General features: G+C 43.6%; 1 protein-coding gene across 1 annotated transcript; it reads right to left on the reverse strand.

The window, feature by feature from the left end:
• Positions 1-6,883: 6,883 nt before the first annotated feature.
• Positions 6,884-11,321, reverse strand: SYPL1 (synaptophysin like 1). The gene is made up of 5 exons (XM_015849250.2): positions 11,158-11,321; positions 10,722-10,840; positions 9,780-9,984; positions 8,764-8,952; positions 6,884-7,980 (listed from the first exon to the last, which is right to left on the reverse strand). The coding sequence occupies exons 1-5, from the start codon at positions 11,224-11,226 to the stop codon at positions 7,858-7,860; spliced, it is 705 nt and encodes a 234-aa protein (XP_015704736.2). The 5' UTR covers positions 11,227-11,321; the 3' UTR covers positions 6,884-7,857.
• Between the last annotated feature and the right edge of the window lie 2,043 nt (positions 11,322-13,364).

The following is a 13,364-nucleotide window of genomic DNA, read 5'->3' on the forward strand; positions in this document are numbered from 1 at the left end:
TGGCTTATATTCTTTTCTTTCCTGATGAGACAAAGGTGGGTTTTTTTGCATCAAGGGTCTAATCTCAGCTTGGTGGCAACAGAAAACACTTGGTCTAGGTTCAGGGGGGACAGTAAGATCCTGCCACACACATTGCTTTTGTTGTACGAGGGTGGATGTGGCCAGGGAGCTAATGCCACTGAGGATCCCACGCATTACACAGCCACTCCTCACATTGCTGCAGCCTTTTGCTGCACTCCAAAGGAGTGATTTGGCTCAGGAACAGCTTCCCTCTCAAACACCAAGTGTCTGGAGTCAAATGACACTTTATTGAGCAATCAGAAACCCAGCATGTCATGAACACAATGATAGAGATAGGAAAGAGTGATTTATGGTCTCTGAATGTGTTATCAGTTCCTGTGGCTGTGGTGGTTGTTATAGTGTTGTTTGCCCCTCCAGAACCAACAGGGCTGGTTGGAGCTCCTGCCGCCATTGTTCCCATTCATTGCTGTAAGCAGGTTACGTGCAATCTCTGTGTAGGTGGTTTTCCATTCACTTAGAGAAGTCCTATGGTAACTGGTAGCGCTGTTGTAACTCCAATTGCTTTGTCACTGTGACACGAAGAGAGACCCAAAGGCACACCCAGCCCCTCCAAATATTATATCTTCATTACCCATGGAAGTTAAATGCACCGTTTTCATCATTTTCTTAACCCTATTTTCCTGGGCATTTCTCCCGGGCAGACATTCCGCTTCCTACATTCTTCTCATTCTACTTCTGTGTTTAAGAGGTAATTACCCCCTGTTGAAGAGGAGGCAGAAACAGACTGCAGTTTCAGCCAGAAAACCTGGAAAGAGATGGATAAAAAACTTTATCTTTGGCTACTGCTGTTTCTGCTGCTGAGCTACACAAACTTCCTTCCTTCCTCCTTGAGAAAAAAAGACAACAATGGCAAAACATGTTATTACAGCACGCTGTGAACAACCATCTAAGCAAACTCATTGTCACAGCCAACGCTGTTGGTGCTGCAGCCCCCCACAGCTGGCCAACAGCTGGAGGAAAGCCACTATCCCAGCACTGGTAACCTCAGAACAGCTGATGGCTCTACACAGAGGTACTGCTGCATGCTTCCTGACCCACACTGCTGGTGTGATGCTCATCTTCAGCTCCATCTAATTCTTCCTCCTATTCTTTATTTTATGCGCAGACTTACATTCAGGATCTACAAAATCAAGGAGCAGGACAGCTTTATCTGAGCCTCAGCTTTATGTAAAAACAGCACCATTTTTGTGGTATCACAGAATCACTGAGGTTGGAAAGACCACTAAGATCATCTAGTCCAACCATCAGCCCATGCCTGTGACCACTCCAGCCTATGTCCCTCAAGTGCCACATCAACCCTTTTGTTTGAATACCTGCAGGGATGGTGACTCCACCACCTCCCTGGGCAGCCTATGCCAGTGCCTCATCACCTTCTGAGAAGAAATGTTTCCTAATATCCAATCTGAACCTATCCTAGAGCAACTTAAGGCCATTTCCTCTCCTCCTATTACTGTTACATGGGAGAAGAGGCGACCCCAATCAGATACAGCCTCCTCATCAGCTGTCCCCACTGCTACTGACTTCTTTCCCTGTGAAGGAATCAAGAATAGCCTCATATCTCACCAGGAATTCAGTTATTTGTTCTTTTTTTTTGGTTGAGCAAAAGGAGAGAAAACAAAAATGACTGACCTGGACACACACCTATTACGTATATGAATATATGAAAAGATGCTGTGCAGTGCAGCTTTAAATACTAGAAACCTCATAGCAGTTCAACCGGCTTTGTGCTTTTTCCATTCAGAAGTGTTTCTGAGAACATATGTTCAACACTGGAAACAACCACTAGATGGACTGTGAGCAAGGACGATGTGCAGGCTCCGAGCATTTAATTACTGGAATGGTTAGCTGAGACTGTGAGGCCTTTCCACCACTGGAAGAGTTCAGAAGGCAAGAATGCTGCTGTGTGCAGGAGAGCACAGACTGGGTGATGGAAACAGGCATGAATTTTGGTGCCGTTTATTCCAGAGTGATGGCACTGATAAAGTGAGACTACAAGAGGCTTCTGGTGGTTCAAGCAGGGTGGCTGAGGGCAACAGTTTCTGCCCTCTAGTTGCTTGTTACACATTGCATATTAGTTTTATTCAAAGTCTGCCAAAATCAGTGTGAGTTCTGCTGTAGTGTCCCACTGCTGTGTCTCCACATGGTACCTTTGGAATAAAGCTGCCATGGAAGTTTCAAGAGAGGTTACAAAAGAGCACGGCTCACTCTTTCACACTGGTTTCGTACCCCCATTGCTTGTGGGAACATAATGCTGTGGTTTTAGTGCTTTTCTCCAAAGTAAATACTCTTCTAATGAATAGATGTTCTGCTTTCACATCGGTATCAATAGCAAATAGAACTTCCAGTAAACGTCTCAGCTGCTGGCCACACAACTTCATTTTTATCAGGGAATGTAAAAGTGCTGACACTGTATTTGTTCACCGTCTCCAAGAGACCTACACAGGGGAACAGTTTAGGCTGCTGCATCGTACCACTTGGAGATGGACCCCTCGGACACAGCAGGGCCAGACAAGCAGACAATCTCCTCTTGAGCAAAGCGTCTGGCTGCTGGGTTACCGAAACCCTGCTCTGGGAGCAGCAGGGCCGTGGCTGTGCAGCCCTTCCAGGCTCAGCCCTGCCCCACAGCACCCCACCGCTCCATCCCTCCCTCACCACCACAACGCCGCTCCATGACTGACCCCGGGCGGGAGCGGCGCTGCGCGGGGCAACACTGACCCCCAGCGGCCCGGCAGCTCCACAGCGCGGGGAGGAACCGCCGCGGCCCTTCTCCTTTGTGTATCCACACACACACACACGCGTAAATAGATCCGGCCAAGTCCCTGTTACATGTTCCTGAAGAGGTTCTGCCCTGTCAGTGACCTGGAAGCGTTTATCCTGACAGATTCACCCTTTTAGAATAATAAAGCAGCCAGTCCCGGTGCCTCCAGCCACAACTCAGCTGTCACCACTTGTGCAGGTTCTCATGTGGAAGACTACTGCCCTTCCAGCTTTGGGAGCTGTAGGGCACCACAGAGATGCACCCTCAAAGGGCTGATCCCTCCAGGGTCTGCCCATTTAGGGCCTAATGCTGATGTGTGGTGGGTACAAACTCTGCCCCTCCACCCTGCAGGCCCTTTGGCTTCTTAGATTCAGCAGTGTATTTCTCAGGTTTACGTCCTGGCACAGCTTCAGCCTAGAAACATTCTTCATGGAGCTGAGCGCAAACCCCACAGGCTCCTGTGCCAGCCAGTCCTTTCTCATTACTTTTGATGCTCAGTCTCTGTGGAAACTGAAGCTAAAAATAATCCCCTCATCTTCTCTCTTGTCACATGCTGCGTTCTGCTCTAACCATAACTGCTTGATCTACCTGCATTCATCATCTTTGGGGATGAGATCCCAGCAGCCCCATGCCTGTTTGTTCTAGGCCATAGGCGCTTCCTTCTCCATGTAAGAAGGGGTGTGATATCTTAGCCTGCAGGATGAGGGACAATACTGAACATATGTTCTCCAGTCATTGTAGAGCTTGTAAAGTGAAACCTGAGAGCACAGTTCCCACATTGCTGCAATGGTTGTGGGATGCAACTAAAGCATCCAACATAAAAGCATAAAACAACAAATAACAACCACAGCAGTTATTAAAATTGCACTTTAAAGGAAAACCCTAACAAACTTGAAAAGTAGTATGGTCTAAAGGCTCAGAAAGGTAAAGAAAAGTGACAGAAGCAGAAAAAATGGCAGAATCCAGCAGAAGGATTGAGATGCACAACAGTGCCATGATTCACCTGAGAGCAAAGGAGAGCTCCAAGGGAACCTGATCATATTAAATGCAAAGCTAAAATTAGATGCTTGCAAAGGCAGATCAAGATGCAAAAATTAAGAATAGCTGCTGTATCTGCAGAGTGTGGAGAATTAGATTTGAAGTCACAGGAGGAAAATGATTTAGGGAATGACGTGCATACATGGGAAAATAAAAGTGAACTGGGAGCAACAGTGTGTGTAACAACTAACAGGTTACCACCCCAAAGCAGGGAGGTACAGCAAGCAGAACCCCAGCTGCTTTACAATGTGAGAAACAGCCCAGGGAAATTAGGACAGATAGTTATGGAACCTGGGCTGCAGGGGAGAAGCACAGCTGTGGTCCAGAGTGTGGTACTTGTAGGAGAATACTTGAATCAAACTGAAATTAAATGAGTAAACTTGTTGGCATCTGCTACACCAGCTTTTACTCAGATCAAGAATCCGGCTCTAAGGGACCTGCACAGAGTCTCCTTCATGGCTGTGTTAAGGCAAACTGCCTGGCAGACAGGTAAGAAAATGCAGCTGGCAGCAGTAACATCATCTTCAGCCAAGAAATTCATTTTCTGAATAGAAGAGGAATTGCTCAGATATTGTCTGGATGCAGTGCCAAGTACAAGCCACTCCTTGCTGGCAGGGCATAGGTAGCTGGCAGTAACAACAGCAAGCAAGGTTCCTTCTTCATGCCCATTAAATCACTTAACACAGTGCTGCATCTCCATGTTTCTTGAACATCTTCTGATCACAGCCCCTCACAGCTGTACCACAAATCACACCTCAGTGCACGTGCTAAGGCTGCATAGCCACAGCTTGCTACCGGGAGGAGTCCATACAGTCTCAGAGGACTTCTGAGCTTGCCCTACTGAAGGCTGCAGGGATTGCTGCCAGCTGAGGATAGCTCAGCTGGAGAGACCTGGCAGATCTCCAGGCCCTTTGTTCCCTCAGCACAGAGGGATAAGCACACTGCAGCTCCTGTTAGCAACAGGGATACTCATGCAGTCAAGATAAAGCGGGTAAATCAGGCAGGTTTCCCCCCTTCTCTCCTTCCTCCCCCCGCCCCCCTTGCTCTTGTCAGTAAATAAGGCACTAAGCATCTCAGTGCTGCCAGCATGGATATGATATCAATTCAAAGCAAAGGCTCCTCAGCCCTTTGTGGGTGTCCAGTGTAAATGAGAGCAGCTGCTTGCACCTGCTGCACTGAGTTCCATTTCATCTCAGCTGTGGGACTCCAACAGACATCAAAGCCAGCAGTATTCTACAGCAATCCCCTCCTTTCGAAGCAAAACAAGCCTTATCCTAATGAACCAGGAAGGGACACATGGTTATTCTTCCTGAAATCTTGCTTGCTGTGGATTGTGCATTACATTCACCTCAGCCTGCAGAGCCAGGACACCATTAACATTTACCTGATGGAGCATGCAATGTGTGCAGTCATAAATTCAAATTTCTTCTGAAATTATATCCATTTAGGTATATTTTAAACAATAAGAAAACCCTCATCAAAGTTTTAGAGCTTAGGATTGAATGCTTGCTTGAAGTAAGCATGATGCAAGCAGGGAGCCTCTGGCTAGAAGAGAAAAACAAGGTACAAAGGGAAACAGTCATCCACCAGGTGATAAAAGAAACAGCACAGAAATAGGAAAAAAAACAACTTGGTTGAACCCTGCTTATAGCAGGGCAAGCTTTGATCAAGCCACAAATACCAGTTTGTTCCAAAATTAAAAATATAGCAGCAGAATTACCCTAACACCTAAATATTGTCTTTGTAGTAAGCTTGTGTTAGTGATCCTACAGCTTCTTTTTAATCTTAGCCTCAAGTGTCCATAATTCTACCAGAAAAGAACCCACCCCCAAGTGAAAAAACACCTGATGAGCAAAGTTATTTCCCCACTACCCCCCTTTTTTAACCAACACCTTTTCCTCTCTTTCCATCTGTACACACAACACAAACATACTGTTACAAAAGCAGCCACTGGCAGAAACTGTCAGGGCAGTCCTTGATTAAAGAAATCTCTTTGAGGAGAAGTGAGAATTTAAGGCTTGAAGTTAGTATGGAATGGAGCATGGGTATGGAATTGATACAAGAGAATTGGTCAGAAAGGACACCACAGAGGTTGTTTCTGGCACATGTTCTTGGAAGACAAGAGAACAGTTAGTGCAAGACCACTTAAAACTAATGTTTCCTTATATTTATAATTAACTGTCTGGCTCAGTATTTAAATCTCCATAAAAGCTTCGTGCCCTGCATTAGCTAACGCCTAAGCATTGTAATTGCAGCCTTTCAACAAGACTCACACTATTTATAGCCCAATGCAATTCTGCTGGGCACAACCCAGCTGGTAGCTGAGATGAAAGGCAAGATGAGGCTCAGCACTTGACATCAGCAATGCCAGGGAAGCTTCAAGACCCAATTAATAAAACTACTGAAATGACAGAAACTGAACCCAGCCAGGAGTCATCTTCTGAAGGCTTGACAGAGGAAGTGCCAAGAGCATAAGACTACTAACAGCATACACATCCTGTACACATCCTGGCAATTCACACTGAAGAGACACCCAAGTGAGGCTGAGCTGACACCTCAGTCAAGCACTACATTAACACCAACCACTGACTGCCTGAAGATTCTTGAATACAACGACCAACAGCACTACCAGAAGCAAAACATATTGGCAGTCAGTCCTTCAGGGGAAAGCATCTGCAGAGCACTTTATACTGGGTGGTCCCAGAGGATACTCACAGAGCCAGCACTGAGCCAGGTGTTCAGCTAACAACACTTACCTAAACAAAGCACACTAAGATACAACAGATCCCTGCTGCTACCAAAAAAGTCCACAAAGTCTTACACACAAAAGAAACAACCCACCACACCAAACCCCAAACAAACCTGTAACAGGAGCAGCCTGTTTAACACCTCACTTCTCCCACATCTCTTCTACAGCACAGTTAACTCATTAACCAGCAAGCAAGGTGAGAAGTAGCTAAAGCCAACATGTCTGCATCTATTACAGGAATAAGGACACAAGGCACATTATTTTTGCAGCAGCCACACTAGCTTTATTATACCTAGAAGTTTACTACCAGAAATTCAGCTCTTGCACATTCAACAGTTTAAGTTCACATCATATACAGTGGCACACCCATGCTTATTTCAATACATAGTTTAAGGAAATCAAAGATGAATTGAGAGCTTATTGGACAAGACACACTCTTACTTTGCAATTCAAAGTTAGATATCTTCACATAGATGTCCACAGGAACCATCAAGGAATGAAAACTCTATTAGCAATTAGAATGTATTAGCTTTGGAGTACACGATACGTGAGCAAGTTTGGAGTCACTAAGTCACCTACTGCACACACACCTTTGGTAAGTGAACTTCCACTGAAACATTAGACAGTTTTCTTGTCTGAAGATTGTGCTAAGATACTAAACAGTAACGACATTAAAAACAACATCCTTCAAGAAAGACCTGTTGGCAGATTTGATGCTGTAATCTGAATGGAGTCCTGCAAATCTAGGTGTGATGTCACAATCCTGACAGAACTCCAGGCTTCATGCAGATGACTTTTCCATGGTATCAGTCTTACCAAGAAGATGAACTACATTTCCACTGGGATTCCACATGCCCTAGTTGTGACCTGGTTGTATTTGCATTTTTTCTTCCAGTAAAGGCTTGTCAGAACTAAGTAGGCTGCAGTTATAACCCAAACAAGTGCTCCTTCCTCATCCCTACTATGATGTTAACATAAGAACCCCCCCAGTGTGCCAGCATTTAGGTGACCTCCACATTTTTCTCTTAATAATATTGCACAAAGTCATACAGCCTTTTTGTTAAGGCACAATATATTTCAGGATAACAATTCAGTTGAAATACTGAAGACTGAGTCAAGGTAACACTTTGTATGAAACAAATCTGTACCATCAGTTATTACTGAGATAAATCCTAATGATTCTTGGCAGTCTGATGTAAAAAGTAGAAGCACTTGAAAGATAATCTTGTTCTTATATTCTTTGAGCTGAATACATCCCTTGAGAACCTCTGATGAATTGGCTGTGCAAGTCGGTGTCCTTGTACACAAACCAGATATTTCCTCCCCACAAAATCATATTGAGTAAACCAAATACCTGTGGGTTAAGAAAAAAAAATTGAGCTTAGGTTAAACAGAAACAATGCAGAATATGACTTCAAAACAAGCCAGAAACAGCTCTCCAAGGCAAAGAGATGACAGAAGAGATGTCCATATGCTCTAGAATATTATGAATATTTTAGATAGACTTCTCTGGAAATCAGTTAGTTGGCATATTCTGTCTTTCATACAAGTTTTTTTCAGCTCTTCTGCGCATGCAGAGCACACAACTGATCATTATACTGGGACAATGAAAATAACAGCTGGAGTTCTGAAAAGCAGGTTTCACTAGGAAGATCTTACAGTGAGACAGATCTGCCTTCCTGCAAGGAGTGCACACGAGCACTCTATGCCAACCATCTTATAAGGAACCTCTGATGTGTAAAAATTCACGCAGCTCATTTAAATAAGTGAGGTTCAGTACCAGAAGACAGAGCAGGAAGCACAGTGTTTCCTCCTCACAGCAGTCAGTGAGACATTTGGGTGACTGAGAGACATTCTGAGGTGCTGCAGGCTACAGACAGAAATTGCAAGGAGACTTAAATGTGCCTGGGAACTATAACATCTAACAGCTCTAAAGATGCATCCTTCAAGTTGTTTCTGTGCCTTTATAGGAAGAGAGAAGTTTTCCTTTTTCTAAGGCCATCAACACTGCATCATAGCATAACCAATATCCCCACAAAACAGTCTTAAATCAACACATGTAATGAGAATATGCTTCTTCGGTATCATGGGCATTTATAGCATCCATTGAACACTGAATGGCATAAGACATACGTACCACAGACACATTCAGAGTCTTCATGCTGGTCACAGAGCCAAAGTAACAAATCATATTTGGAGCTCTGCAAGAGTCAATTAGTGGGATAATACCAGCCCCTGTAGATATCTTGATATCAGCAAGTGCCTTTGCCCAAGCAGAAGTACTGACCAGCCACAGAAAGGTTGTTACAACAGTTACAGCCAAGTCCTACAAAAGAGAAGTATTCATTAAATGGTTTAAAAGAGATTTAAGTACATAAGAGAATAAGGCAAACACTGTGCCAACTACATCAGAGTAACCATACCAGTACTAACACAAGCACATCAGATGTTAATAGAATTGTAATTACAAGTCAACATGAGTTATAAAGTTGTGTATCAGCTATTAAACCATGCATGCCTTTTGTATCTATCAAGCAATAAGCAATTTTATCCTTGGGAAGAAATCAGTCTCTAAACCAGGTAGCAGGCACTTATTAAAAAGTCCCACAGAATTGGGGCAGCAGGGTGATTTCAGTCTGGACTGCTGATATCCCAGTTTGTCCGGAAAGGTCACTGGGACTGAAAAGTATTCCAGATCATGCCCAGGAACGCTAAGGATTCAGGGCTTTGGTATTTAATGAGATTACAATGCACAGGGTAGCAGTTTCCCTCTATCATATCTGCACAGTAGGTGCACAGAGGGGGAGTTCCCAGTGACTAACAGGACAGAGGTCTCCCCATGGAATAACTGCATACTCAAATACATAATAAAGATAAGTTGTGGGGAAGACTCTGTTTGCTTTAGGAGGACTTCCATTCTAGTCTCCCCTTCAAGAACTATATAGGACACTATGCTGTGAATATTAAAGGACTTTGGGTTCCTTCCTCCTTTTGCTCAAGTGCTGTAGCCACAAATCCAAGGTGTGGTTCACACTCCACGTGCTTTTGGAACTGAGTATTCATACATTAATTCAGAGTTGGCTTGGATTAGCAGTATTTCTCATCCTTTTTATGAATACAAAAAGGTAAGACACTGAAATACTTATTACTTACAATTAGTGGAAACTTGCTATTGTTCTGATACACATGTTTATATCCAATATATACTACCAGGGCAGCAATACAGTAGAGGAAAGCCAATACTGCAAGTGTAACAAAGAACTGTGCAGAAGAGGAGAAGTTGCCCACAAGATAGGTGTCAGTCCAAGTACCAGCACAGTGATTAGAAACTGGTGCACTAAATCGAACAGTATTCAACCTGGAAAAGATAAAATATATTACATAGCTATAGTCTATTACACAACGAAAAACTTCATACAGTCATGCTTCACAACTCCATTGCTTCCTTCAACATCCTAGTTAAGATTATAAGAAAAATTGAACATCAGTTGTAAAAATACAAAAGTACACGGAGATCTTTGAAGATTGTTCCCAATCCTACACTGAGATATGCAACAGTAGCTTTAAGAGAAAAAAATGCTGATCTTTACATTTAGACTAACTGAAGAAAGTACCCCAGCTGGGAAGCAGACATACTACATTTTGGAGGCCAACACTTAAAGGCAGAGGGAAAGTGAGGGGCAAGACTTAAACAACTGCATATCTACAACTATGGAAGGAGAAAGAGGCTGTTAAGACTATAGGTGATCTTAGAGGCCTTTTCTCACCTTAACGATTCTATGATTACTTGCACTGGTCTGCTGATTAATCACCTTATGTAGCTTTCCCACATGGGCAGAATATAGCTTAGGGTAAAGTAATGCAAAATAGTAACAGCCAGATGTCACCACTACCTCCTTGCCTCCACAGCACACCAACAGTGCTTTCAACCAGTCTAAATTATTATTCTCTTCTTTCCCCTCTACTACCACAGATCAAGTCAAGGGGTTCACAATATCAATTTGCATATGTGAGCTGATTGCAAAGAAATAGATGAAAGTGAAGAAGAGAAAATAATCAGTGTATTTGAGTAGCAAATGAAAAGGCTAATCTCACCTGAATGGATAAGCAAACGCAGCTGTAACTGTTTGGTTCACCGCACCCTTGCAGGAAACCAAAAGGGTGGTCTCACCATGAAAACCTCCACATGTTGAAAAAGCAAAGATGGAAAAAATCTAGAGATTGAAACAAAGACATTAGCACACAGCACTGGAGCTCAAAGGAAACCATCCCAGCCTTTGAGCAGAAACAGCTAATAAAAACCAAGAACCACGCAAAGAAATAAGTTAATGAGATGTCATGAAAGCAAAAGCAAGAAGGAATCAATGCATTGTGTTTCTGTAGAAATAACTGGAAAAAAAACCCAAACAAATCAGTTTCAAAGACACAACACAGACAGGCAGGTAAGCAACATGCTCCTGCTGAGGCCTGCACAGTCAAGCTCTGAGAGGAGGACAAACCACCAACCCAGGGCATCCCCTGCCCCACTCACCCACTCGAGGAGCTTGATGAAGCCCAGGGGCTCTAGCAGCAAGCCACAGTCCACCTGCAAGCCAAACATCCTGGAAGATCACAGAGCAGCCTGCAGGTCCCAGAGAAACCCCTCGCAGACCCCCAGGCGCCCAGGCAGCCCCTTTAGAGCCACCGCCAGGCTCCACCCCACCCACTCACATCACACTGTGGGCAGCCCCGCCCCCATTACCTCATACTGGGTTGGCCTTGCCCCCTATACCTTGCTGACGGCCCTGCTCCCTGTTCCATCACACTGGGCCTTATGTAAGGGGAAAGTCCAGCTGTGTAAGGAGGCTGCTGCTGCCATGGAGGACATGAGTTGGGATCTTGCTTGGGGAAGCAGGGCAGTGACAGGTAAGAACAGCTTTGGCTGTTTTGTGAATTAACACAGGAGTGCAGGACTCAGCTCTTGGTCTTGTTGAAGCTTATACCATTGGCACTGCAGCAGGGTGTGACATTATCACACAACTTGCTCTGTAAATTACTTTTAAATCTGAAGTCACTTCAGGCTCACCAGCATTAGTATTAAACTAGTTATTAAAGTGTGATCTTGCTGTTAAGATCAACTTACAAATTAATACTGAATTGGTTACAAATGGTGCCTAGTTGGCTTGTATGTTGGAACTCTCCAAGAATGTGCATCTGTGGTTACAAAACACAAATGGTGCAGAGGACACTGAAGGGTGAGAGCACCTGCATAGCTAAGGCTGCTTGGGCAGCTTTCCTTGGAGGTGTTCCTTTGCCTTGAAGGCAAAGCTGTCTTCTTGGGCATCCATCCTGCAGCTTCGGGGCTGTTCTAGATACGCTCAGCACTGGCTACCTGACCAAGATAAGTTCTAAGATAACAAAACTTATTTTGTTGGTTGTGACAAATTGGACTTCATTGACCAGTGTCGCAAAGGAATTTGTTATTTTGGTGCTGAAAGTAATCTCTGTTAAACTCAATAGAGTTGAATGGTGGGTACAGATTAAGGAGCAAGACCATGGCAGAGCTCTCCCACAGGGATACTGCAGTGACACAGCTGAAGTGTTCTTTAGTTTAGGCTGTGAAGATCCTGTGGGATTGAACTGTGGCGGGGAAGTCTCCGTGGACCTGATTTTTTAATAATTATTATTATTTTTATTTTTTCCTTTGTTTCTCAGTGGTATTCCTAATGTGGCAGGTGAAATTGCCTCTGATCTTGCAAGGATCTGTCACAGTTCAGTGCTATTTCCCCTGAGTAAAATGAGTAGTAGATATTTGGTTCTTTTCTCCACCACATCCTGTATGCCCAGGCAAAACAGTTCTGTATGTAACTGGCATTTGTTTCGCTCTAAATACCCCAAGCAATCCCCCTGCATCTAATATAGCTCAGTATTTTCCTTAGTTTCTCTTTCTTCCTCCTCACCTTCTACTTAAACCTCAGAAGCAGAACATCTCCATAAAAGTGCACATAGGGTTTGTCTGATTCCTCTCCTTTTCTACTCATCAGTTGCTTAAAAGTGTTTCTCTATTTAAAGCATTCTTCAAAAATGCTCAGTCCCTAATTGATTGCTTTCCCCAAAGTCTCCAGGTATCAGATACCTGATATGGCAGTAAACTCAACTTCATTCTACCTGTGGGCTCATTAATTCAAAACTGTAAAAGGCTTCTAATTTCTCACTCCACATAACTTATCTCTTCACCAGGGTTAAAAGTATTTTGGAACATTTTTGCTAATAGGTTGCATTCCAAAGTGGTATCAAACATATTAAATGTAGATGATGCTTCCACAGTGCCAATTTCATAAGCTAAACCCAATTCTAAATCAAATCTCTGCGAGGAAGAATTTAAGCAGGTAAACCGTAAAACTGTTTAAGAGCAATGAAAAAGTGCACTACAGAAAAAGGGAGTTATTTTGCTTAGAAAATTGGTTTGGCTTAGAGAGGAAGTGAAAGAAGTACAGAAATTATACAGCAAGTGGGAGAAGCTGTTAATAATGAATATAAATTAGAAGGTAGCCTCTTGCAGAAAAGTGATAAGGGAGCAAATGGACCAAGGGAGCAGTATATGATCTGCAGGCTTGCAGACAACAGCCATGCATTTTTTAAATGCAGAAGGAAGAGATTATACCGAAGTGAAGAGATAGAAACGGGGGAAATCAACTCAAAGGAAAAAAGTGCAGGAACAATCAATATTGTGTTCTGTATTTGGGAGAAAGCAGAGAC

This window comes from Coturnix japonica, chromosome 1 (genome assembly GCF_054131305.1).
Source record: "Coturnix japonica strain WE chromosome 1, WE-NBRP24, whole genome shotgun sequence".
NCBI classification, from domain to species: domain Eukaryota; kingdom Metazoa; phylum Chordata; class Aves; order Galliformes; family Phasianidae; genus Coturnix; species Coturnix japonica.